General features: G+C 46.0%; 2 protein-coding genes across 7 annotated transcripts in view; one reads left to right on the top strand and one right to left on the bottom strand.

The window, feature by feature from the left end:
* EEF1D (eukaryotic translation elongation factor 1 delta) overlaps positions 1–17,944 on the bottom strand; it is a 45,220-nt gene extending 27,276 nt beyond the window's left edge. For 2 of the 6 annotated variants that reach the window (XM_048841834.2, XM_048841835.2), the window contains exons 1-3: positions 7,969–9,236; positions 3,885–4,008; positions 1,728–1,799 (exon numbers count right to left, since the gene is read on the bottom strand). In XM_048841834.2, the coding sequence (XP_048697791.2) occupies positions 1,728–1,799; positions 3,885–4,008; positions 7,969–9,236 (1,464 nt within the window). Of the gene's footprint in view, positions 1–1,727; positions 1,800–3,884; positions 4,009–7,968; positions 9,237–15,977; positions 16,030–16,142; positions 16,188–17,809 lie in introns of those variants that run through there. The other 4 variants (XM_048841837.2, XM_075124891.1, XM_048841838.2 and 1 more) reach the window with 4 other exon arrangements.
* Positions 17,945–18,207: 263 nt separating this feature from the next.
* On the top strand, positions 18,208–25,533 carry TIGD5 (tigger transposable element derived 5). Its single transcript, XM_048841839.2, has one exon. The coding sequence runs from the start codon at positions 18,437–18,439 to the stop codon at positions 20,678–20,680; it is 2,244 nt and encodes a 747-aa protein (XP_048697796.2). The 5' UTR covers positions 18,208–18,436; the 3' UTR covers positions 20,681–25,533.
* The last annotated feature ends 1,907 nt before the right edge of the window (positions 25,534–27,440 follow it).

The following is a 27,440-nucleotide window of genomic DNA, read 5'->3' as shown; positions in this document are numbered from 1 at the left end:
TCTCTCCCCTCCCCGCCCACTCTCACCAGGCCCTTGTTCTTATTACGAGCTGGGGGCATGGAGGAAAAGAGAGAAAAAAGGATTTACAATCAACATTGAGCCTGATCTCCATTAGGAAGCACTTTCAAAGTCCATTCCACTTTCTATTACTATCTGAAAAGCTTGTCTTTGATTGTTGGCTGAACTCTCCATAGTCTAGGATGTTTAGACCTTAAATCTAAGATGGAAGACTTGAATAAAGATTTATAGTGAAAACCCAAGCAGATTGTGGAAGATTATAAATTTGCAGGTTATTTCAATGCAGATTTCCCAGCTTGCCCATGCCGTTAGCAACTGCAGCATCACAAGAAAAGCAGTCAGCAGCAGCACATCAATCAACGATCCAACGATTTACTCCCAGCACTGCCCTCCTGAGTAGGATTTTAAAACATCAGTTGTTTCCCCTCTTCACTTCCAAAACCTATGACCTGTTTTCAGGACCAATTTAGAAAGCAAATCTAATCCTTTTCTCTTGTTTTTTCTCCCAGTCTGCCTGCTGTCATTGCATCAAATTCCAAGTGACCAATTCTGCATTGAGCAGCTTTACTCCTGCAAGTGATCTCAGTTATTCTAACACAGAACTATACAGCTGAACTTGACACAACAAAAACTGCAGGCCCAATGAGAGGACCCAGGGAAAAGCAGTTCCATTCATTCCTGTTTATCTACCCAAGATATCTGGGTCACTACTCATCTTATAATAGGCATATTTTGAATTCCAAGTCAATAGCTAGGTTCCTTCCTCAGGAGGCATTACTGGGCCATCAGTACATAGGACCAGACACCTAATAGTTCTAGTTTTGCACTTGTTATGCATCTTCCATCTGAGGATCTCAATGTTTTACAAATATTGATTTGGCCTCACAACCTTCCTGTGAGTAGTTGACACGATTACCTCCATTTTACAGATGAGAAAACAGGAGGGATATCTTGGATTAGTATCCTGGTCACTATCCTTCCTCCCCCCAATAAGTCAGCACAACACCTCTTAATACAGGAGCTAAATTCCTTTCTGAACCATCACAGTGATTAAAACAGCCAGCTTGGTGACAAACTGATTATGGATCAGCAGCAATAAAAGCTCCAGCAAGGGATATGACCAAGCTATTGTAGTAGTGTTCAGAGTTAAAACTAGTAGCCAAGCCGAGTACCCTAGAAACAGTAGATGGAAGATGCCATTTCTTTGCACATACCCTAACTGAAAGCCAACAGGAAAGCGAAGGTGGTAGTTCAGTGTACCCCGGTATACAAACATGCCCCTGCTGACAGATACGTGCTGTCCCTGTGCTGCTCAGCAGGGGTATTTTAACTAGGGTTAAATTGGTTGTGTGTTAGTTAAGATCGTTGGAACCAACTCAAACATTCCACTGGGAGAAAAAAGTAAGAAATGCATAGCTCCTGAAGACACCACTGAATTTTAGCCCCAGTGCAATTGCCCTTTAATTTTAAAGTCATTGTGCTAAGGTAAGCAGTTACACAGCATGCATTTCTGGTAATATCGGGTGTTCTTGATAAAACGGAGCTAGTCCGGTGGTACACAGCACTGCACACCTTGTCAGTCTCCTCTAACTTAAAATAAGCCGCCCCACAATCTATGGAATCAGTCATAGTGGAGGAGATCTGTGAGATGCGCCATAGCTAAAAATGGACTGCAGGTAGCCAGCTGGTGAGAGAGCTTGGGTACTCACTCCGGCCAGCGATTTCTGGATATTCTCCCTGGCTCTGGCAATGTCGCGTAGGATCGTGCTGGCTCCGTTCTCCTGCAAACAGCGCAGAAAGAACCAAGATGTTTTGTAAAATGAGACATGAGAAATTGCTGTGGGCAGCTATGAGGGAGAAGATTGGATTTTTTAGCAATGATTGAGTGAGTATTGGAGGCAGGTTTTCAAGAAGCATCAGTTGGAGACACGGAGTGCAATGACTGCAGCTTAGTATTGGTCATGTCATGCTATGCCTCCAGAACAGTGTCCAGTTGCAGAGTTTTGAGACCTCAATGTTTTGCTTCTCCCCACTCTGGTACGCTGACAGGCTGGCATAGCTATCGCTCAGGCAGGTTATCAGGATCACATTAGAGTGCCCCTGGAGCTCTGGTTAGGCAGCTAATTTCCTTAAAAGATTGTGTGTGAATTTCATGCTGGTGTGAAGCGGCAGAGTCCTGCAGACTGAAACCTTCTAGCACTGCCACAGCCTGGGCTATACCCACTCTTTGAATAGCTTTTCCACATTTGGGTGCCACATCCCCAAACTGGAGGGTCCACCTCCTGGGGTGAGAGTTCAGTTTCCAGGGTCCAAGTATTCCTTGGCTCTCTGAGACTACCAACAAGGGCACCAATTATAGCAGAGATTTCTGTGACACGGACTCCTGTCCGCTGGAAACTGGACTGAGTACCAAAACTCATTTCACATTGGGCACCAGTCAGCCCCAAATAATCCCACACTAGCATGGCACTTCCAAATTTGATGCAAATTAAAAAAAGTTTACTGAAGACTTCCTTACTAGGAAGGGAGTGTTGTAATAAACAGCTCCAAGAGTTTCAGTCAGTTGAGTTTCAGGCCACTTCTGGCAGGTAAAATTTCCTTCTTCACTGAAAGTTCTTTGTGTGTCATGTGATATTCTAATTATTCCCCTTTCTACTACACAGAGCACAGTTGTGCTTTAGAATCTGCTTTAATGTTTTACTTAAAACTTCCAATTTTTTAGACCTACTGTAGGAACATCTGCCCTTCAAATAAATGTTGTACAGAGCTTTGTGCTACCGCTATGGTAGCATAGCCAGCAGAAATTCAGCAGAACATGCCTAGAAGCTACTAAAGCATTGACCTTTGTTTAAAAGCTTGGCCCTGCCACTCACAAAACAGCCATTTAAGTTTTCAAGCCGCTTTCTATGAAATTAAATGCATATGCAGTTAACCGTCCTTTACATTTTAGGAAGGGAGCATCACTGCTCCCGACAATCTTACTCCAGTTGTGGGGGTGCAGATGCCTCAGGAACGGAAGTGTGAGCCACCCTGAGTACTTTATGCTGGAACTGGAGTTTGCTTTCCCTTCTCTTCCCCCAGCATAGCCACCACTGCTCTGGTGCAGACAAGTAATATTTGCAGCATTCCCGCCTGTTAACTTTACAGCAAAGCCAGAAAGGGAATGTGGGTCACAATCTCTCTGGAGTGTTAGCACCGCTCTATTCCCATCAGGCACTCGGTCTCCAGGATGTGCCTGGCAAAAAAGCAGCTTGGACACTCCTGAACACTGGCTCCCTGGGAAAACAGGGAATTGCTAGATATTGTAATAGCTCAGGTAGGTCAGTCCCAAGCATAACTTCCCACCCTCCCCTATTACCTCAACATTTGTTCTCAGAGCTTGTGAATGGGATAGAAAATTACTCACAGATAGGTCACAGACCCTATTTGTGGCCCTGCTGCAGGTAGGGCGCAAGTAACCCGAAGGATTAAGAAAAGACCAGGTAAACTATAACCCAGTGTTCCCCGCATTCACACAGCTGAACCTCATCTTGTACACGGGCAAATCAGCTTCAGATACACCCTATATTTTGAACACTGTGGTTCTCAAACTATAGCCTGTGGAACACTGGAGGGGTTTGAAGCAATTCTTTGTGGTCCCCACAATGAAACATTTTGAAAACCAAACAGGGAATTTGGTGACAGGACCTGATAGTCCAAGAGAGGATCTCTTACAAATTGGTCTCCAGAATAGGAGAATTACTACCAGACCTTAACTACATACAGGTGAGAAGGGTCATTCTTTCACCTGCTATCAGTACTGGGAGCTCCTTAGACTGTAGCACACAGCAAAAACCACTTCCTTACTACTTGAGGATATGTATTACCTGTTGGCACGAAGGACTGGCAACTGGCCCATTCATCTGTTCATAGTATCTCTTCTCAGCATCGTCATACTTGAATTTATCAAACCAGATCTTCTCATGCATAAGGAATTCAGCTGCCATTTTTCTGCAAATAAGAAGAGACATTATGAGCACCTAGGAACATTTAAGATTAATTGCTTGTATCAGGTTCATCAGCAATAGCACGTATTCCCCCCCACCCTACAGGACTACATTGTAGCTTTCTGCCCTTTATCTTTCTTCCTCTCTGGTGAAAAGCTTCAAGTAAATGGGATCCTATTAAGAAAGCAGGGCATTCTAATCATCCACCCACCTGCCTGCCTGATCTGACCTGTATTTAGCAACACAGCATGAAGTGGGAGCTGTAAATGTTGGACAGTCTGCACCTTCCCCTCTGTAAATGCCAACTCCACCAGGATATATAGATCAAAATGTCAAGACACCTAAAAATCCACACAGGTCAATTAATACAATAGCTTTAAAAACTGGACAGAATCGCAAAACTTTTGGCTCATGTACGGAGACTTTTTTTTTTTTTTTAAATATGCCTAGCCAGCCTTAGTAACTAAAAGTACTAAGTTCCTTAACATAGCTTGTAACACAACACAGAGTGGAGGACAGTGTTTTAGCCACATTACATCTATGTTAAGAAGCAGTGTTCAAACAGGAGCAAGTTGAGCACATGGTTCTAGCCCTGCCCACACCTGTATCAGAACTGTTCTGCTCCAACCAGGCTATCTTTACTCCTGGGGGAATTCTGTGCCACTGCGCAATGCAGAATTTTGCAGAAATTAACAGTGTGCGTGCAGAATTTCCTTTACCCCACAGAAATGGGCTGGATTGTTGCTAGTCACCACTAGGGGCCACTGGACTCAGCAGAGCCCAGCTTGCACACAGAAGACACTGCTGGGTGGAGAGGGAGCTAGAGGATTCCTGGATGCCTCAGTTCCCAGCATGCCCTGAGGGAAGGAGAGGGTGGCACGCAGGAAACTCTGTGCAAGCCTGGTACCAAGCATCAGGATGTTTCTCCCTTTGGATCCCCAGGTTTGTTTGGTTTTTTATTTTTATTTTTTTTTGGGGGGGGTGTTGGGTGTCTGGGCAAAGGGGGGCCCCCGCAACTGGGCTCTGGGAGGGGTGCGGGTGTATTGGATGGGCGGGGGGCTCTGCAGCTGGGCTCTGGGGGGGGGGAGAAGGAGGGAGCTGTGGGTGTCTGCCCCCCACGGCCATGTTCTGGGTGTGGAGGGGAAGGGGGCACAGAAACAGGAAGTGGGGTGTCATAGCGATTTCTTTAACGCTCTTCTCCTGGGGGAATTTTTGTGTGTCCATATTGTTATAAATATGCTTGCTGACATATTTTGAAATAAACTACCAAAATAATTGAAACTGGCATGATTATGTATAGAGTTATTTTGACAATTTTAAAATATTGTGTGCATAATTTTTTGGCACAGAATGCCCCCAGGAGTAGATTATTTTACATGGTTAATGCTAGCGCAGTTCGGACCCTCTAGATGGGCAATGTATCACTGAGTGTGCGGCAGAACCAGATTACCCAGTCTTCCTAGATAACTCCTGAATAGTACATGGCATGACAAACAAACAAAACAGAGATACTAAAATAGTGTCTCCTTTCAAGTCAAGAACCACAGAAGATGGCATATAGAGGGGTCGAAGATGGACCTGCAGGGCTGTATTTTCAGAAGACCCTGTAGTCATTTAGAAATTAAACTGTTACACTATTGGGGAGATATCCTTCCCATTGTGCATTGTGTTAGTCAGAAATCATGAGATTCCACTCCATGTGTGGGATAAGGGGGATGTTCTAAAATGCATATGGGTTCTAAAATGGCTACGAAAGTAGGTCAACCTATTACTTTGTAAGTGGTAACAATGAATTCAGAGGCAAAGGGGTTAACTTAACATGAGTATGCAGTTAAACAGCTTCCAAAGACTATTTAACCTCATGGTGTATTGGGGGATAGGGCTATTACAAGAACCTAACATGGAGGACATACAGTTATTTCAAAGCAAGGGCACAGTACAGGAGCTCAGGACAAAAGGTCAGTTTGAGGGGTAAGAGGAGACAAGAAAGGAGCATCTCAGTGAAGTAACAGCAATGACAAGGCCCTGTTGTGAGACGCGTAAGCAGGAACATAGCAACTAAGGAATATCAGCTTATGTAAAGGGCATTTAAACATCTTTTAGGAAAAGTTTACACCACTCAAATGCCCTAAGACAAGGACCATAACTTCATGAACCAGCCTAGACCTTTGCAAGCCCTACAAATCCTCCAAAACACACCTCCAGATCGCAACACTGGTTGACCAAGTAATGCTTTGTACTGTACAGTTGTAAAAACATCTCAGTACCAACACCGACCCATTCAGAAAAGCAGAGAAGGATCAAGAGAGACTGCTACAAAACCCTCTCCAAATTCTGTAACCCCTTCCCAATGTTCACATCATTCCTGCAAGTGACTGCCAGAAATGCTGTCCATATACACAAGGCTACATGCAGCCAGTTTACCACACACAATCCTAATTATGCACAGGACATATCCACCACACACTGTACATGTTGTACTGATGCAATCTTCATTTCATGGGGAGTGTGTGTGGTACAGATTCTCCTTCCTCCATCTGGCCACAGAGAATACAATTCAAACTCAAGGGATCACAAGTGTCTCCTCAAAGGGAGGAGAAAGACAGACCTATTCTCTGTGAATTTATTGAGGTTAATCTAATTCCCACTGCTGGGCTACAAAGCAGCACTTAAGTACTGGCCTTTAAACCCACAGAAGAGCTACAGCTCAGAAGGTAATGTGGCCTCTGAACGGTAGAAAAGTTTTGGGTTCAGCAAGTAGAATGCAATTATGTAAAATGAAAATACAAGCTGCATTGTTTCATGTACAGTGGAACAAAAATGCTGTTCTATACTCACCCAAGACAGGCAGCTTTCAAATATTTCCAGCCTTGAAACAAAATTAGACTGTTCTAATTAGACTAATCACAGGGCCAATAACTATGGATATTTTCTGCATTTTAAAAATTCATCTCCCTTCCCAGCTCCAATGTTTGTTCATTGGATTTGTTATAATCTAGTTCACCTGCCCTTACACGCCCAGATTAAACACCCACTTTTAGACAAAATGGTTTATCAGATTAGTAAAACTATCTTCCCTCAATTGTTCAGAGGAGGCACCTGCGGTCTCCAGATTGAAACTTTGAGCCTCTTTTACAGTCAAATGGCACCTTTCATCCCAAAGGATCCCAAAGCTCCTCTACAAACTGAATACACACAGTGCCACAAAAAAGCATCCACTTCTCAGGGGAAGCCAGTGGAAAACCTACATACAGCAAATTCTAGGGAAATTTTGGTCAAAGCCACTGGAACAAATTCCTTCTCTTGTGAAGGATGCAACAGGATCTTTAATACTCATGCACTGCAAACACCATATCCATCCTAAAGATCTAATCCACACAAAAAAGGCTACTGCTAAACCTGCCTAAAACTCAGTTTATGAACCTCAGAATGATGAGGGGCTAAGTCACCTGTGCCACCCCCAAAGCAATGCTCAGACGATACGGTCATCCCCTCCACCTTTCTGCCGGTAAAGCACTTTGGGATTAAAGGCTCTGTGCAAGAAATGGGTGGCCTGAGCACAGGACTGGGAGTCAGAACTCCCAAGTCAAGAGTTCTAACCCCTCCTTTGACTTCAGTTCTCTGTGATCTTGAGCAAATTATCTAACTTGCCTGGCTCCAGCTATAAAATGACAACAACTTAACTTCCGATGTCCCGGGGTGTTTGAGAATTAATTACAACTCATCGTAACAGTGAACTACCTTAAAAAAGAGGGCCCTCCAATAACCCTGCTGGTAAAGCGAAGCCTGATTAAGGTTAAACAGGACCTTCGGTGATTGGAGGTTACGTCTATAGTGCCAGTGTTGTGTTTGGCACTAAAGACCCACAGGGAGTTTGCCTTCTACATACGCAAATTATTTCAGCTCAATCCTGAAACATCAATTTTTCGAGTTTGAGTGTTACCCCAGAATAAGCTTTTCCTACTTAGTTTCTGATGCGGGAACGCTTGCAGCACGAGAAGCAGGTCGAGACTGTTTTGCTAGCGTGAGTTCTGGAACCCTTGCATTATCTTGTCTGCTCAACATTTTCAGGGCCTCAGATGCATAGTATCGTGATTCAGCACTGTCGTATGTGGGTTTACTAAGCCACAAAGGCTCATTGTCCTTGTGCAGGAAATACCAGGTAGGTGGAGGGTGCTCGGCATCTTTAGAAAGGGAAGGGTTGGTGGTGAGCTCCACATGTCGGGAATTCATTCGTTTCCCGGGACTGTGGCCCTTCTTGTCCTTTCGGCTGCTCTTCGAGGCTTCTGGGCGGCTGCGCTCTTGTGGCTTCACCTTCCCTGGGGGATGCCCATCAGTCATGTTCTCGTAGAAACATTTCTCAGCATCATCATAAATAGGTTTCTCCAGCCACACCTCCGAGATCAATGCCTGCAAGCTCAATATCTGAGGCTTGCCATTTATTGTCTGGTGTGCAGGACTGGGCAAACTGGTAATGAAAGACGCACCAGAATGAACCACATCATCTGTTGACAGATGTGGTGTAGCAGGGGTTGCAGGAGTAGGTAGAGCTGTTATATACCCTTCATCTGGAGTTCGTTGATCAACATCACCATAGTCACTGTTCCATCGTACCGATGGAAGATCGAGGAAGTGTGGATGAACAAAAGATTGAGACCTTTCAACAAACACCTTCTCTGCATCATCGAAGTTGAACTTGTTGACCCAGACATTCTGGATGACATGGTGACAAGCAATCAGACTTGCATGGGTGCAGTGCAAGGCTGCTAGGTTCTTCCTTGGCTTATGAACACCTGGGACAGCTTCTTCTGACCAGGACACTAATGCTGGCTGCTCAGCAACCAGTTCAGTCTCAGGGGCCTTCTGGGTCAGGTCATCTACAAGTTTCTTTCTGAACATGTTTTCAGCGTGATCGAAGAAAGGTTTGTCAAACCACACGCGATCAGCTAATAAACCAGTCAGGACGAAATCTACCTTGGAGACCAAACTCTTGGTTTTTGGAGAGCGCTTCCTTTTCTTTTGCTTCTTTCCATTTCTCACTCTTTTCACGTCTTTCAAGTCGCCCTCGACAGGATCATCGGGGCTGTTCATTGCCTCCATCTCTCGGCACTTTTCAGAGGCTGAGGCTGCCAACGTGGCTTCTCTTTCATAATGGAGCCTCTCTGCTTCATCATAAAGGTGCTTGTCCAACCAGACCTTTTCTAGTGAATACGGGAGCTTCCTTGTCCTCATCTTCCAAATAGTGGCAGCATTAAAAGATAAGCACAGTAATGTAGTTGCAACATAACTAAAGAAGCCAATGGCATACATTAGATTTTAGCCATATCTTAAGCATTGCAAAGATTATATAAAAACCCACCACTCAGTCACGATTAATATATTAAGAAATGGTGCTTTGGGCTTTTAATTCAATTTCTATTTAATTGTTTAAACATTTCAGTGAGAAGGCATTAAATTGTCCACATGTTTAATGCAAGTTCAAAATTGATCTATTTCTCTGTAAAGCACCTTTTTAATTAAGTTATCTGCTTCCACGTTCACATTTCCTCTGGTCATACCTGTATTAAGTCCTCAAAAACTAAAGCCACAGGACTCTACATGTAGTTCACATTTTACACTGTAAGGTACAGCTGTCAGTAGCGTAGGCCAAACTTGAATCCTTTTCAAAGTTTTATGGTATAGTGGAGGGATTTTCCAAATCATCGTCTGTTAAACACCAACAATGTGCTAACTAGATATCCTTAAACCAGTATTTTTGGAAAACTTGTTTAAAAAAAAAATTCCCTACTCATGAAAATCTTTTGTAACCACTGCCAATATAGGACATGCTGTATTGTACTTCACTGCTATAAAACCAGCAGAGGGAGCAAAGGAAACTATTCCCAGAGCTGCACAAAGTTAGCTAAGATAAGGGATGCTTACGCATTTTTTCATAAAATACGCTCTTGAAAATGAATTTGGCTTCGTTTAACTGAAGTAATGTGCACCCATTATTAGGTTGGAGTAAGGTTATGTGTTAGTAACGGGCTCCTGGCTTTCTTGGAAACCATGAATATCTCAAATATATTTTGAGCCAACAAACTTTGACACTCACTGGATTTCAGTTAAAAACCAATTCCTGCCAAATGGAAAGGACAAGAGATTTTAAGAGGGTATCTCAGGGTTCATATATATTAACCTTCATTATATGTGACAAGCTTATTTTAAATACAGCAGTTTTAGAAAGATCTACCTATAACTTTAAGCTAGACTTTGTTAAATGCTATCGTTTCACATTTAAATCAACTGAAATATGCCATACAAAGGAAGTGGAACAAATGTTGCATTTGTTTGGAGTGAGAGTCTTGTGCTTTAAATATTGTTTATAATCCACTATGAAGTCAAATTTAGCTTCCAGTATATCAAAATTATCAAACATGACATTGGAGAGATTTTCCTAACTGCAAGATTTACAGCAGTGCTCAGAAATCCAGGTAATGGTTAGCTACCAAGTTTCAAGATAGTAAAAGAGTAAGTGCACAAATCCAATTTAAAATTAAGTAGCTGCAGTTTTTTGCTTACCTGCCCGTCTCAGTTTCAAGATTCTATGTCACTCTGCAATAGGTGATCAAATCAGAATCATTTAAAACTGAACATTTTCCAACATTCCATTGGTACAGATGGCGATACCAACAGTTGGGAAAAAAAATCAGAAATTCGTATCTCAGGACTTGGCAGACAAGTAAAGGGGAAAGTATTTTCAAATATAAGTGCCTTTGCCATTTTAAACTTACACTTATTATTTTGGGAATTTTTACATTAAGATATTTTTTAAAAATCTATAATCTAAATACAGTATTAAAATCACAATTTCTAAGGGGAACCCTTTTTTTTTTTTTTGCTTACAAATAAAAACTGATACTTTTCATCAGCTACAGAAGACACCGAACAACTCTTGTCCAACTGAAACAAACAATATATTTCTCTTGATTAAAATATTGAAACTGGAAACCCTGCTTTACCCTATGGACATTAATAAAACACTTCTTATTACAGTAAGCCACCAGTTTCCAAGATAGAGAGAATTAATCCTACTTATTACTTTCAAAGTCAAAGCGCCCCATTAAGTGCGTGGCAATGTAGGGATAAAGCAGCAACTCTATGATCAGGCCCTCAGGATTAGCCATGCTGTCACAGCTTCCTTGGCATTGTGACCAAGCAGGCAATGATGACATCAGATTATAGGTTAAAGTCAGAACACATGCTAGTTGCATAAAAATGACTAAAATGTTAATCAGGTGCACAAAGTACTCTAGAATGTAAAGATGACCACATTTCACTCTTTCATTGTAAAAGCATGGTAGCCCCACACTTATTTTAGTGTCAGATTTCTGACTTAGAAATATTGTACATGTTAACCTTTGTACTCAGAGAAAAAGGGAGCAGTCTCTACCCCACAAGACAAATGTTGACTAGCAATACCTACTACAAGAAACCTTTTAAAGGGAATGGAATGTTTGGCCATTTACACTGAGGAACTGTTTCGCACAGGAGCCTCCTTCCAGTGTATCCACAGAAAAATAGCATCCTCCACAGAGGAAGAAATAACCTGAATTTGGGTTATTGAGCAGTAGGTGGAGAAGGAAAAGGGATGATGATACTGAAAAGGATTAGGACTGAAGAAGGAATAGGATTAGGACTTTTCACAGCCAGTGATTACTTAAAACACGTTTCAGAGTAGCAGCCGTGTTAGTCTGTAATCGCAAAAAGAAAAGGAGTACTTGTGGCACCTTAGAGACTAACAAATTTATTTGAGCATAAGCTTTTGTGAGCTACAGCTCACTTCATCGTGTTATTCAAAATTAAACTACAATGTTGCAAGGGTTGTATAATTTTATTATACTGTTCACCTAGTTTTGATCATCTTAAGTGTACAAAATGTGAAAGTGCAGGGAAAGTGCATGCTTACTCAGATCAGCATGCGCCTAAGATGGATAGGACAGTTATGTCTATAAACCTGAACTTTTAACGTATTGACTGCAATAGCTCAATAAGGACACTGAAGTGGGAACTTCGGGTATCACGATTTGTACGAGGTGTTTTAGATTAACAGAAGGGGGTTGCTCATTGGATTGGGTTTTCTTAAATCATACCAAGAACAAAATATAGGCTGGAAGTGAACAGATAAAGCCTTCCATTTAAAAAGTCACATGTGATTGTATCCGGTAAATCCGTGGCAGGAAAGTGCTTGCTCTGCATCTAAAGGTCTCCTTCTGGTTACAATTCTCAACTACTTCAGAGAAGAGGGGAGATAGTCTTCGCTCTTAATATTCTGCTATTACATGTTTAACATTTAGTCTGCATTACTATAATTGAGGTCTGACATTAGGGGGGAGGGATAGCTCAGTGGTTTGAGCATTGGCCTGCTAAACCCAGGGTTATGAGTTCAATCCTTGAGGGGGCCATTTAGAGATCTGGGGCAAAAATTGGGGATTGGTCAGGGGGTTGGACTAGATGACCTCCTGAGGTCCCTTCCAACCCTGATATTCTATGATTCTATAAGAAAGCAACTACATAGCAGATAAAATGGGAGATTACTTAAATCCAGTTTAACATAATTAGTGACAGTTTCTTGCAACACCTCAAATGACCTCTCTGATTAATCAATGAATAGCAGTCATTGTGATGTGCATATATGGGGGTACCTGTGCATTATGTATTTAATAAGGGTACTTAGGACTCTATTACTATTACAGGATGTGTGTTCTCATGTAAAACCAGATGAGAGATCTTCCTCTCCAAAGAAGTGAAACCAAAATGAACTGTTGTACTGGTGAATGGTAAATTCCTATAAGCACATTGTCATTTCTATTAGAAGACAGAAAACTTAAATTGACAGTGACCTGTTTATAACTGAGGTGAACAAAATCCTAGCACCAGTACATGCAAATCCAGTGATTTTATTGGAAAAAAAAAAGAAAGCAGAAGTGACAAGATATTGACCTGTAAGTACTTACTTTTTTTTAGTTCCTATGACAGCATTAAGAAATAAAGTTAGGAAAAGTGAGATGCAGAACTAGTGAGAGCACAGTTAAACAAGTCATATAGCAGGTAGGATACTACTTGTAGAAAATATTTTAACTTTCAAAAGAAATTATTAACAATACCATTTACTGAGAAGTTGTGGCTGTTTAATACTAATGAGTCTAGAACTAACTAAATAGAACTATGTACATATACATCTAAAACCCAACTGTATGTGTTTTTAACTAGTCAACACTAAAAATACAATTAGATTATGTACACACTGGAGTTGTTACCTCAGTGTATAGGGATCAGCCTTGGGTAAACTGCAAATGTTTGTTGAGTATTCAGAATAGCCTTTAGAGATGTTAACTAGCTAGAGTTAACTGGCAATTAACTCAAGGATTTTAAAAAAAAAAAAAAAAAGACAAACCTGTAGCAGAAATTTATTAAAAGATTATACAAACAATTTCTGGAAGAAGTCTAGTCCCCCTAAGAATTCAACAGGTCTCCTTTTTAGTCAAGAGTGGTTTTGAGACAGAAAAGATACATATTTCGATGTCTGTTAAACATGACGTTTTAGAAGTTAATTCCTTCAAACACCCAGCCTGTGGGCCACGTACAGCCTGTGGGCCACGTACAGCCTGCTTAAGATATTTATCAGCCCCTCGGGCACGATCAACTTACCAGAAATAAAGCTTATAAAATTTATTCTTAACATATAAAATGCTAGTGCAAAGAAAATCTTCCAAATGGGAACTGCATGCAGCCAATTAAGAGTCTACAAACATCCTGAAACAATTCTGAGATACAGTCAGTTCCCTTTTATCTCAACAGAGTGTTAATTCTTAAACCCAATTATGGTTACGGCTACACTAGAGAGCTTACCACCACTGTAAGCTCTCTAACCGCTCTAAGCCTACGGAAGAGAAATCTCCCATCAGCATAGCGCTGTCCACACCGGTGCTTATGTCAGTGTAACTTATGTCTCTCAGGGGGGTGGTTTATTCACAGCCCTAGGCGATCTAAAATATGCCAATTATGCTGTAGTATAGACATAGCTTATGACCTTTTAAAAGTAAGATTTTTAAATAATGTAAGTGTACAATTGCCAATGTAAATTGCACAATTATACACATAGGACAGTTTCAAATGCAATTACCTGATTTAACAAAAATATCACATCTACGTTAGGGGAAGTATTTTAACCAGTTAAAACCCTAGTGTAGACAAAACCATTATTGCTTTAATATGTGTTAGCTTCTGGAGGCAACTCGGAAAAGCACTGGTAGGTGCTTTGTAACAACTCTGCCCAGAGCTATTCATTTCACTTTCATGAGCACTAAGCTTTACAACTAAAAAATAATCTTACTGTGCTTAATGAATAATCTCTGCAACAGTTTCTATTCCTGAGTACGTCAATAGTAAAAATCAGAGAAGTGAAGAACCCTGCTCTATACTTAAATGCAAAGTACAATCATCTTATAAGTCTTTATCATGCTCCCTAAATTGAATATGGTTATTCATTTCTTATGCATTTCATTCATCGTAACTATTCTAGGAACTACTAGTATTACGTACAAAATGTTTCTATGATTATAAATTATAAAAATACGTGCGCAGACTAGACAAGAAAAGTGCAACAACGTGTGTTCTTGCTGCACAGGTTGGATACTGGCCTTTGTATTATCCATGCCACTGAAACATAACAGGCAGCAACTTAAATGGCGGCACAAAGTGTACCAGCTATTTTGTAAGGCTTAAAACATCAAAAAGGCAATTGTATTATTTGTGTTGATTAGTACATAATTATCAACCTCCCTCACCCAACGTAAAGTTACACAGGACAACGCAGTGAAAACTTCCCATAAGCAACATTAACAACCATCTAAAAGCCCTCTAAGTTTCAACAATTTCTAATTGAAAATGCCTAGTTGGTCAGCTTCATTTTCAGTTTCTGCTTATCACTACTTCTTCGCTCTTACAAACTAAAATATGGCTGTCACATTGGATTTCCAATGATACAGGGGAATGCGTAGTTAAAAATGTGATGAAAACATTTATATCAATGTTTCATAAAACCCAAAATAAGATTTGGGCTTAAGCATTTTAAGTGTATTATTCCTTTAAGTTTTTTTTTTCTTTTTAATTAAGGGAACACTTTTTCTCTAAGGTCTCTAAGGTGCCACAAGAACTCCTTTACTTTTTCCACAGCAGCTGTTGTTTCTGGAGGGAAACGTCAGCTGCTTTTCAAAATCCACAATCTTAAACAGTGTAAGATTACCAATGAGTTCACTGTAACTCCCTACAGTAGAGCCCATTGATAATGAAATAGAAGGCAAATACCAAATAGCTTCATTGCCACATAATATGAAAATGGTCATTCTGATTCTTTACAAAATGCAACTTTATGATGAGGTGGTTCCCACTGCATGGGTTCTGTAATATTTTTTTGCAGCTCTCCACATCTACAGGTCATCATTCTGGATGTAAATCTGTTTATACCATTTGGCATTACTGATCTAGACAAATCCAACAGGGATTATTTATAGAGTACTCACGCACTATCTCACATGTCACATCCATCCCTCAACAGAATCAACTGAAAGCTAATCCCAGCAACAGCAAGGAAAATAAATGTCAACTACAATGGAAAACCCAGAGTGGAAAGAGAAATTTGGTAGTTAGTTCAATTATGTGCACATAAGAAAGAATCACTTTAGTTAAGCATTTGATCTCACTAAAGAAATTACCAATCCAGCTACCTGCAGTACTTTTTGTGGGGAGATTACAGAGCGTTTCAGGATGTAACTGAGCAAAAGGATTGCCAGTCAACCAACAAAATGACAGTTAGGACCTCCCAACTATGATTCCTTGAAACCTTGACATTTGCCCCAGGTGATTAGCAACCAATAAGCAGCACCTAAAGTTACTCAGCTAATAGGTGCAGAAAAGCAAGTCTGGAGATACCTGTCACTGGGAAAGAAAGGCTCCATTTGCTCCTCCAGACAAGTGTGTAGTGCTGCAGAAAATCAGAGTTGGGAAAGGATAAGAAATAAGTTTAATAAGAAAAAATATATCAACTAGTATCGGAGAATAAACAGAATAGCAAGGGGAGAAAGGAGGAAAGTATACCTGTAAAGAAAAGGAGGAAAGCCAGGCAGGGAAAAGAATATGTACCTGAAAGAAAAGGAGAAGTGAGCAAGGAGGCATAGGGTGCATAACCAGAGAAGGTAATAAGGAACATCTGGCCAAGGCAAGCAACTCAATGGTATTTCTCCTGGTCTGTAACAGGATAGACTTTTGAATGCTGCATCCAATCAATTCCAATATGTCATGGAATGTTCTAGGCATCAATGGGCAGAACCCTAGCCATCTTGGTGGAAATCAGAAAGCCAGAAGGGGGTAGAGGGGACACACACAACCCCCTGCATTTAGTTAGCAGAACCTGCAATTTTAACCACATCTAATTGTGTACAGATCAACAAGCTGGTTCATAGCAGCATTGGGGGGGGGGGGGATGCCAGGAATCTGTGAAAGAGGAGGAATTGGAGAATGGAACACAAGGAGCTTATGCAAGGAATGGAGACTGTAAGAAGCCCCTTATGCGTGCAATGCACTCAGACTACAAACACAACAATGCATGCGACTCTCTAGGTAATAACTGTGGTTGTGACCAGAATAAATCAGCATTAAATCAGAGATTATGGAGTGAGATTGCTACACAGCAACAGAAAACGCAAGAACAGCAGCATAATCCTGAAAGCTTCAGGAAAGCCTGAGCTGTAACAGAGCTGAGAGGAAGCTGGAGATGATCAGCAGCTTGCTGCATCGGGCCCTTTCTTAAGGAGTGCTCAAGGATACTTCATGACAAATAGGCCTATCATCAGGGAGCTAAAGTACCCAGATAAGCGGACCCATCAGATATTTCCCCTTTGGTTTTTCAGTGCAGAGAGCCTTAAGTGCCAGCAGAAGTTACCAGAGAGAGCTGCTGAAAAGTGAGTCAGCACCACAGAGTTCACCCACCCCTGGGGCTGCCGGCACACAAGAAAGAGCTCCCTGGTTGTGAGGGGAGCACCGGGCAAATAGGGTGATGCTCACAGTGTGGGTGCAGGGGGAGGGGAGGATTCTTTGGAGGACCCACCTATAAGCCTTCCTTGGCACCACCTGCATCCACAGCCGACTCATCAGCTGTGAGGGAAGCACACGCTCATACTGGTGGGGGAAGGAGTCTTGGGGGGCTCAGGTACGATCCCCCCAGGAGCTTGCTCACCGCACAGGCATGGGGGAAAAGCGATTCTTCTGCGAGAGACCGTCCCTGCCGCCACTCGCTATCCCCGCCCTCCCGCAGGGCGCCACCGCAGGGCTCCCTGGCGAGGAGGGGCGCAGAGGGTGGGCAGGATGGCGGAGCAGGGCAGGCGAGGACTCTCCTTGGGGGGGAAGCACAGAGACCCTGCCCCCACCACCAGCACCACCTGCCCACCGCAGGGCTCCCTGCCCGGGGGAGGAGCGGATCCTCGGGGGGGGGGCACAGGGGGATGCAGATGAAGGCCCCGCCCCGCCCGAAACCACCAGCAGCCACGGGGGAGGTCCCCGGCCAGCAGCCCCCTCCCGCGAGCTCCCTACCCATGAGGGGAGCACGGGGCTGCGCACGGGGGAGAGGTGTCGGGGAACCCACCTCAGTCCCACCCCCTCCCGCGCGATGCGGGGCCGGGCCGGGCCTCCCCCTGCCCTCAGCTCCCTCCCGGGGCGGTGGCCCGGCCCAGCCCTGCCTCTAGGCCCCTCCGCGGCTCCGTACTCACGCGGCGGGCCCTCAGCTCTGCTCGGCCTCAGTCAGCGGAAAGGAAGCGGCGCTGGCCGCGCGGGGGATTCTGGGTCGCGGCGCCGACCAACTGTGGCTAGAGGGAGGGGGAGCCGGCGGGCGGCGGCGCTGAGGGGGGGGCACGTAGAGCGGGCGCGGGCACGGCCGAGGGGGCTGCGAGAGTGGAACAGTCCGGATGAGGGGTGGCTCTTTGCTGTGAGGGGGATGGCCCGTTCTGTGGAGGGGAATGGAAAAGGCCGAGGGATTGGACACCCCCTCTTGCGACAATGGAACATTCCATAGAGGGCCGGCTATAGGAATTACAGCCTACCAGAGGTGGAAGAGTCCAACGGGAGGAGGGGGGGAGGGCAGGACGTTCCACCTCGGGAGGGGGGGAGGAAGAAGAGGAGGAGGCGGAGCAGCGACGGCGCATGCGCTGTGGCCGCCGGCCCGCCCTATCGGCTCTCAGGGGCCAGAGAGGAGACAAAAGACCTTGGCTCCCCGCCCCCGCCCCCGGTTATAACGCGCCCCCCCCCCGCGGGCCGGGCCCCTCCGTCTCCCCGGGGCTGTCCAGGGCCGGGCGGGTTTATGGCGGCCGGCGGCCGCGGCCCCGGCGCCGGGCCCCGCCATGGATCCAGCCGCGGCTCGGCCCGGCGAGCGCGCTGAGCGGCTGCAGGCAGCCCCCCGCATGGCCTGCGGGCGGGACGCGCCGCTGCCCCCGGCCGCCGGGGACCCCCCGGCGCTGGGCCTGCGGGAGCCGCCGCGGAGGAGGCGCTCCCCGGACGGGACGGGCTCCCGGCGGCCCCGCGGGCGGCCGGGCAGCAGCAGCAGCAGCAGGGCCTCGCCGGGGCTGGAGGAGCCGAGCCGCCGGGGGCCTCCGGGGCAGCCGGGCGGACGGAGCCCGCTGGAGCTGGAGGAGCCGGGCAGCAGGGAGCCGTCCCCGGTGTGCCTGGAGCTGGGCGAGCCCGGGGCGGCGGCGCGGTGCCGGCGGGGCGGGGGGCCCCCCGGGCGGGGCCCCGGGGGGCTGTCGGTGAAGATGGCCTTCCGCCGCGCCTACTCCATCAAGGACAAGCTGCAGGCCATCGAGCGGGTGAAGAAGGGCGAGCGGCAGGCCTCGGTGTGCCGGGACTTCGGGGTGCCCGGCGGCACGCTGCGCGGCTGGCTCAAGGACGAGCACAAGCTGCGCTGGTTCCTGGACCAGCTGGGCGGCGAGGTGGGCACCCAGCGCAAGAAGATGCGCCTGGCCAACGAGGAGGAGATCGACCGGGCCGTCTACACCTGGTTCCTCACCCTGCGGCAGCACGGCGTGCCGCTCTCGGGGCCCATCATCCAAGCCCAGGCCGAGGCCTTCGCCCGCCAGATCTACGGGCCCGAGTGCACCTTCAAGGCCAGCCATGGCTGGTTCTGGCGCTGGCAGAAACGGCACGGCATCTCCAGCCAGCGCATCTACGGCGAAGGCGGAGGGGGGGATCCCGCCGCTCCGGGGACCCCGCCGCTCAAGGCTGAGCTGGAGCTTGGGGCCCCCTCTTCCGCCTTCCCGGACCCTTCGCTGCTCCTGCCCCCGCCTCCGCCGCCTCCTCCTCCTCCTCCAGCTGCCATGGCACCTTCGGACGGGGGAGGCTATGGGGACGAGCAGATCTACAACGCCAATGTAACCGGACTCTACTGGAAACTGCTGCCGGGCCAGGCTGGGGAGCTGCGGGCCCATTCCCCCCGCCTGCAGCCTCCCCCCCGCCGGAGGCTGGTGGTGAAGGAGTGCGTCACCGTGTTGCTGGCTGCCAACCTGACTGGCTCGCACAAACTGAAACCGCTGGTGGTCGGGGGGCTCCCAGACCCACCCAGTCTCCGGCACCACAACCAGGACAAGTTCCCAGCCTGCTACCGCTACAGTCCCGAGGCCCGGCTCGGACCTGCCCTCCTCCGGGCCTGGTTCTTTGAAGACTTTGTGCCAGGAGTCAAGCGTTATCTGCGCCGCAGCTGCCTCCAGCAGAAGGCGGTGCTGCTCCTCAGCAGCCCCCCGCCACCCTCCGGTGCTGGCCCAGAGGAGCCACCCCAGCTACAGACCCCGGATGGCTCCATCCGAGCCCTCTTCCTCTCCAAGGCTGCAGCGGGGGGCAGCTCGGCTGGAGGGGGAGGCCGTATCCCAGCCCCACTGGAGCAAGGCGTGGTGTCCGCCTTCAAGCAGCTCTACAAGCGGGAGCTGCTGCGATTGGCCGTGTCCTGCGTGGCCAGTGGGGGAGGCGGCCCAGCAGGGGGGCCCAGCCCAGCTGGAGGCGGGAGTGGACCCCTGGACTTTGTGCGCTCTTTCCTGCTCAAGGACATGCTCTACCTGGCTGGCCTCTCCTGGGACCTCATCCCTGCTGGCTCCATCGAGAAGTGCTGGCTGCTGGGGCTGCGCGCTGCCTTTGAGCCCCAGCCTGGGGAGGAGGAACAGGGGGAACCGCTGGGTGGGGATGGAGGCGGTGGGGACAGCAAGGTCTTCAGTGACCTCACCCACCTGGCTGCTCTGGCCTACAAACGCCTGGCACCTGAGGAGGTGGCCGACTGGCTGCACCTGGATGATGCGGCGCCAGGCATGGAGGGGGAGGATGGGGAAGGGGATAGTGGGGATGAAGGACCTGGAGGCTGTGGGGGGGATGTGGAGGAGGAGGCAGCAGAGGTGGGTGCCGGAGGTGTGGGAGGCAGTGGAGTGGAAGAGGGAGGGGATCCCCCACTGCCCACGGCCCGGGAAGCCATCAGGGGCTTGGAGACAGCACTGCGCTGGCTGGAGAGCCAGGATCCCCGACAGGTGGGACCACTCAAGTTGGTGCAGCTCCGCTCCCTCATTAGTATGGCCCAGCGGCTGCACCAAGGGGGTAGCTCAGACTCATAGAGGGTGCGAGGGGGACTGGAGCTGGTCAGCCACCTACTGGTGCATCTTTGGAGGGGTAGCCCCACCAAACTCCCATGGGATGGAGGGGAACTAACCCCACTCTGCAACGGGACTGACAATGGGGGACCTAACCCCCCTCACTCATCGTTGCTAGGGAGTGGGGTCTAATACCTCGTGGGGCTCAGATGTCCCTCCCCCTGGAGCTACCCCCCTGTAATGTCACTGAGGGGTAAGCCTACTTCCTGGGGCTAATAAGGGGGGCTAACCCCCCCCGCCAAAATGCCATCACTTGAGGGCTAGTCCTCACTCAAAACATCATTGGGAGGTGCTATTCCCTACTCATGGAACGTAGGGGGATAATTCCCAGCAACATCACTGGAGGGCTAATCCTTACCCCTGACATCAGCAGATCCCCCAACCCATGGGGCAGAGGCAGGGGGACCAATCTCTGTATCCAGTGTTGCTGCAAGGAAGGGGCTTATCCTCATCCTCCTGGGATTGAGGGGAAATTAACCAACATCCCTGAGAAGGGCTGAGGCGAGGGACTGGACATCAGTGGGACAGAGAAGGCACGCTGCCCCCTAGCTTGACTGAGAGGAGGGGACTCTCCCTCACACGGGTGGGACTGATGAAGATGGCGGAGCTGTGAGATGGTCCGCAGTAAGAATCCTGCTGTGAGGGGAAGGGGGCCATGCATGTCTATACACCGCCTAGGGAGGCTCTTCTCCAGTTGTAAAGAGGAAACCAAGTGCCGGGCAAGGAAGGAAGCTAAACGGATAGCTTGGCTGCTGTCTCACATGCAGAGTTCTGTGGAAGTGAATCCAGGTGGCAGCAGCAGCCTCACTGTCCAGACCCGAATCATCAATGGACTGTAGCTGCTACTAGGATGTAAACTGGCAGCCACGTGCTTCGGTATCTTTTTGTAAGAACTAATGTTACACTCTGGAGGGGGCCTGGTCATTCATACCTCTCCCATTTGCTAACTGGTTTTTTGTTAAACTAGGGTGGGTTTAAAACTGGGGTGGGTTTTACATGCACTGGATTAGAACTGGTACGCTCTGGGCTGGGGGTACTCTTAATAAGCGACAGGCCACCCCGAGAGCTGGTGAGCTAATGTAACCTCCATGGCTACTTTATGTGCACAAGGGCTGCCATAGCCCTTAAACCCTGGATCCTTCAGACTATTTAAAAATTCAAATACCTTTTTTTGCAATCTTCTTATAGCAAAACAGTTAAGCCTGGTGACTAGGAAGATAACGAAATTCCCTTCAGCAGTGGGACGTTCTGCAGGCAGAAGATTCTTGGTTTTGCCTCTGTAGAGGCTGTTATAGTGAGGCAGCTGGTAACCTGTCCTGCAGCTGGAGTGAGGCAGGAATTGGAGGGGCCCACAACATTTATATTACAAAATAGAGGCATGAGAGTCTAATCGGAATATTTTTTTTTTGGCCTGATTTAAAACAAAAACGTTTAGTCTGGCTATTTAGCAAAAATAAAAAATAGTTGAACAGTCCTGCATTGTGGCAGGTGGGGATGGATACTTAGCCATCTTTTCCATCTCATAACTTCAGAGTCTATGAAGATCTAATCAATTTCTGTTCCACTTGTGGGGGCGGGGAGAGGGGGGTTTGGTAAATCGTCCCCTTAGCAGGATGTATAGTGAAGCAAAATAGATTTTAATGTGACTTGTCTTCTTCAAACGATGTGGCAATTAAGCTTTTGATTTAACCCTTGAAATTGCATTAACTGTACGTGATTCTCCCAAATTTGTTTCAATAGGCAGTCATCCGGTTACCTGTAAAAAACAAACAAACAAAGAACCACTGGCTGCTCTGAAAAAGAATCTCCTGACTTGTAGTTCAACTCTTGCTTCTGAGCCCATGATACTGAGACTGAGTATCTGAGACTTGTTCACAAAATAAAATCTCATAGCGTGAGACCAAGAAGAGTGAATACATTGATACAGTTGCCTTATAACCCTGGTTTTCTCCATTTGGGTAATCAGCTCTGAATGGTATCCTTTAAAACTGGAATTCCAGCTTCTGCTTTGGAGTATCTTTATTAGGGACGGGTAAAGACTGCCTGCTAGCGAATGAAAGACAGTTAATTTAGGAAACAATAGACACAAAAACTAGCACACAACTGACAGCAGGGTTCATGTTACAAGGAAACTGTCTTTTCAAAAATATAAAGGTAAATTCCACTACAGTAATGTTAAATACTTAGATTACTGGAGCCATATGCACTTTTTAAAAATATCTTTATTTTTGCTGTTCAATTTGCACTGTCTTCAGAGCCAGCATATGAAATTGATCAGACTATTTTCAGTTTTCTCACTGTCACATACAAGTGTATGGCAGTGTTTGAGTTGTGAACACTATAGGAAAGTTTTAAGTTACATAATTACTTCCACTGATTTACTTATTTTGATTATTTAAAAATCATTTCTATTATGTTTTGTAATTTGTTTAACAAAACTTAAATTTTAGTCCTAAGCTTCCTATATCGCTTGAATATAGGTCAGCAATTTGTATATTGCTGAAAGATATCCTTTAGTCAAACACAAGTCTTTGGCTCAGTACAGAGGTAATGTGGTGAAATTATATGGCCCCTCTTATACTGGAGGTCAGACTAGGTGATCTAGTCCCTTTTGGCCTTAAACGTCTGTGAATCTCTATGAAGATTTAAAATGTCACTCTTTGAAGGAGAGTTGGAATTCTGTGAGACAATGATTTCTCATGTGGAGCTGCATACGTCACTTAGGGATGGGGGAAGATCCCACTTAAGCCTTAAAATTATAAACTAGCTACAGCTTCTGGTTCCAAAGGACTGGACTGTTAGGAAGATGGAAGAAGGTGAAGGACTTGAGTCACGCTGTTGACCCTGTGGCAGGCTGGCTAAACTTTGCAGTTACTAATTTCCTTTATTTTTGAAATTAGTGTGGCTAAGAGAAAAGTGACTACACAAACGGCCTTGGTGGGATCCCTGTTTGTCTTTCAGTGACTCCAGATAAAATGGACTCAATTATCAAGTAAAAAGATGTATTTTATAAGTACTGGTGCCATTGACTCCCTCAGGATCTGAAAGTCAAGCAGGGTCCTTTCTTGCTTTGCATCATCACAAGGAATAAAGATTCCAGAGCTGGAATTTATTTGGCAAGTCTGTTGATGATGCGTGTGACAGAGTAGACACCAGCTCTCATGAGCTGCTTTATATGTGTATGGCTAAGAGGTGTAGGACGTTTATCGGAAAAGTGATCTGTTAAAGGATGAGCCGTTAACTACAAAAATTAGGAGTAAACACGGCAAAAAAGTAAGTCGTACCTGGTTCAAAAAATAATGTAACTGGAACAGATTTCCTTAAATCACTAAGGATTTAACTTTGTTTTTTATAAACATTTTGCTAAAAGCTCATTTTAAAAGTACCCCCTCCCCTCAGTCTGATCAGTGTCATTAAGGGAACCAGGAAAAGATTATTAGGAAAATACAGTGAACACTTGGGACTCAGATGGACTGTTTCAGGGAAAGGAACTGATTTCTTTTGTTTCCACATTGCTAGTGGAAAGGAAAGACCCCACCCTAAAATTTTTAGTTGGTGTGAGCAAAGTGTAGCTCAGAGCTTGGCAAGATAGAATATTGCATGCTGGGTCAGGTAGTCTTTGGGTTGAACCTCTTAAAAACAACAGTGGCTGTAAAATGCTCTTTTTATGTAACTTAGGTTCATCCCTCAGCTTTCCAGCAAGCTGCCAGCGTTAGTCCCAGTTGGGCAAAGTTTGGATAGCACTGGGACATATCTGTATGGAAACTAGGGGTTGCTAAAGCAGCAAGCTGAAAGGTGAAGCAACCATCAGAGAAGCTGCAAAATCCACTGGAAGAGAAGATTTAAGAAGTTAGGAGTAATCAATGGTACCAAGGCTTTGAGAGGCTTGGGATGATGAAGATCGAGTAAAAGTGTTGTGATTTTGGCCTGGAAGAGAGCTCTGTCTCACTGGAGTGTAGAGGGCGGAAGCAAGATGGAAAGTCAAGGATCAGATTGGAAGGTGATGTCAGATCTTATTAAAGAAATCTGGACGATCTGATGTGAGAGGGGCAGGAGGGAGTGAAAAGTAGCAAAATGAGTTGGGGCTACAGGTGTGAGGGAGGAGAAATGAAAAAGCTGGCAGAATTAAAGGAAGAGAGTGAATTTGTAGTGGAGGAAATCCGCATGGTCATGTGACTTACCCCAGAGATGATTAATACCACCTGAGCAAGAGTGGAGAAAATGGGTGTATTGTGGTTGTTTTTTAGCTGCCAGGTGGCTCAGAGGAGACCTGGGAAGGTGCTGTCCCTGCCCCAGAGATCCCACAATCTGAATATTTGCTGACATGAATGAAGGTGACAAACAGGTGATGAAGTAAGGGAGGTACATGCTATACCATCACACCGATAAGCCATGTATGTATGTTCACAATTAGGGAGTATAGAAAAATTATTTGGAGCTCATTTTAGCATATTGGTGAAGTCATGTACTTTCTAGATAGGCAACAATCTGGAAACTTTCTACTGTTTTTTAAGAAACATAAATAAATACTGGTAAACGTCAGGCCTTGTATGTTTCACCTGGGAACCTACTTGTTTTGAAATCCTTGATCGTGAGGCTTCTCTTTGGGTGGCCAGCTATGCTTTGCAGTACTAGCTGCTGTAAAAGTCTTTTCCCCGCTTCCTCCCACCCCAGAAACCCCCCACAAAGACCCAGTATGGCTGACTGTAGCAATCTCATTCTGACCTGTATCTTTTCTGCCAGTCCCAACAGAGTCTATTAGTTACTGCTTCCAGTCCTGGTCTGTGGGAATTAATAAAGCCATCAGTCAAGTGAAAGGTGTTTTTTCAAAAATTCTGTTATACTGAGGGACAGCTTGTGAGCTGCACAGAAACAAACTTCATAAATCCGTGATGACCTCCTTGTCCCCTCTCTCACCCACCCACATACACCAATATCCTGGCATATTTCAGTGTGTCACCTTTTGGGAATCGCTGCTTGGGTTGCTTCAGACCTGAGTGTCTGCTCTTCTGTGTGGATGCTTCAGGCTGTCCAAGGAGCTACTGCCCCAGAAACGGGGGTTAGGGTCTGTATCTCCCAGGCACGCTTTTGTCTCCCAGCATGAAAAAAATCCTTGTATTGTGCATGGGGGAGAGGGGGTGAGAAGAGTGGAAAAAGGGATGGTATTCTCCCCACGTTACTTCCACAATTCCAGAGTACTTGGTTGTTTCTGTTAGGATGATGAGCAGCAAAATAGTTAATTATACAGATTCAGTCACTGGAGGGGATGAGTGAATATTCACAGCTGGTTATTTACTATTCTGTTGATGTGTCACATAACCTTGCACCTGCACGCATCAATTTGTTTTAACTTGTGCTGCTTCTCCACTCTTTTAAATGTGGTTGCCATCTCGCCATTGGCGCAATGATGAGTCATAGATTCCAAGGCCAGAAGGGACCATGGTGATCATCTAGCCTGACCTCCTGCATGTCACAGGCCAGGGAACTCCCCCAGAATAATTCCTAGGGCAGAGCTTTTAACATCCACAGAGGTGCATTGTCACAATCTCAGAGCTACTTTTTCAGGCTGTCCGTATTACAGACTTGGTGTGACAGTGCTGTGTTGGGTCCCAATCAAAGTTATTGTTGTAGTAATAAGGGCTGTTGGGTAACACTGACATCTCAAAATTTTGCCACCGAGTGCTTTGGATGTTGGCAGTCTCTGGAGGAGTAACTTAGTGGCAAACAGATTTAGTTCTAATTTGTTTGTTACCCACTGGGAGGTTCATCCAGTGTGACTAGGGGCTGCTGCTTCAACCAGCTAGTTGATGGTGAAGAATAATTCTCAGAGGCTGAAATGTAAAGGAGGTGTGTTGCAATGCCAGTCATGAGAACCTTGAAGCTCTTGGTATGGGTCTATCGTGAAGTAATACGGTTGAAATACGGTTTAGCTCCATCCCCAAGAATAACTTTTCCCTTCCCCAGACATGGAATGGGAAGACCTCTCATTTATGTCCCGTATTTCACCCTGTGAAGCACCAAAGTTCAGAATTATATAGCTAGGAATATTCTGCCTAGGGAGAGACTGGATTGTCAGAATCCAAATTTAGTGATCCGGTAGAATGGGGAGTTGTCCAGTCGGATTGGGAGTCAGGACACCGGGGTTCTAATCCTATCACTGTGGCTATGGCGGGGGGCGGGGGAGAAATGTAGAAGAGTTAAGGCGTGGGGGGACACTGGACTCCTGGGTTCTCCACCAAACTCTGGTAGGGAGTGTAGGCTAGTGGGGGGCAGGGGTCTGAACTCCTGCGTTCATGACTTTAGGAGGCAGTGTTGTCTGATCTAATGATTAGAGCAAGGGAATGGCAGCCAATCTCTCTGCTTCCCAGTAGGAAAACGTGTCTGTGTTGTTTGCTGGGGAGACCCTGGAAGATACACCTCATTTCCAGGAAAGTCTTGGGGGCAGAGCAGCCATGTCAACTTATTTCTGTGTGCTCCAGTACCTCCCAAACAATGCCAGAAGCTTGCTTTGAAACAGACATTGAACTGTTATATCTGGTTTGTACACTGACAGTGGCTCCTTCAGCTAAGAGACCAAAGCTTTACAACAAGTAGATGCTATTGAGTATAATCCCTGCGTGTGGTACGAATAATATTTAGCATGCAGAAAGAGTTTTTTGTATTCCAAGTGTCTTACAAACCTTAACTAATGTAATCAGTGCAACTCTCAGGAATGGAGCCTAAT

This window comes from Caretta caretta, chromosome 2 (assembly GCF_965140235.1).
Source record: "Caretta caretta isolate rCarCar2 chromosome 2, rCarCar1.hap1, whole genome shotgun sequence".
NCBI classification, from domain to species: Eukaryota; Metazoa; Chordata; order Testudines; family Cheloniidae; genus Caretta; species Caretta caretta.
Note: the sequence above shows the minus strand (reverse complement) of the source record. Positions and strands in the feature narration are given on the sequence as shown.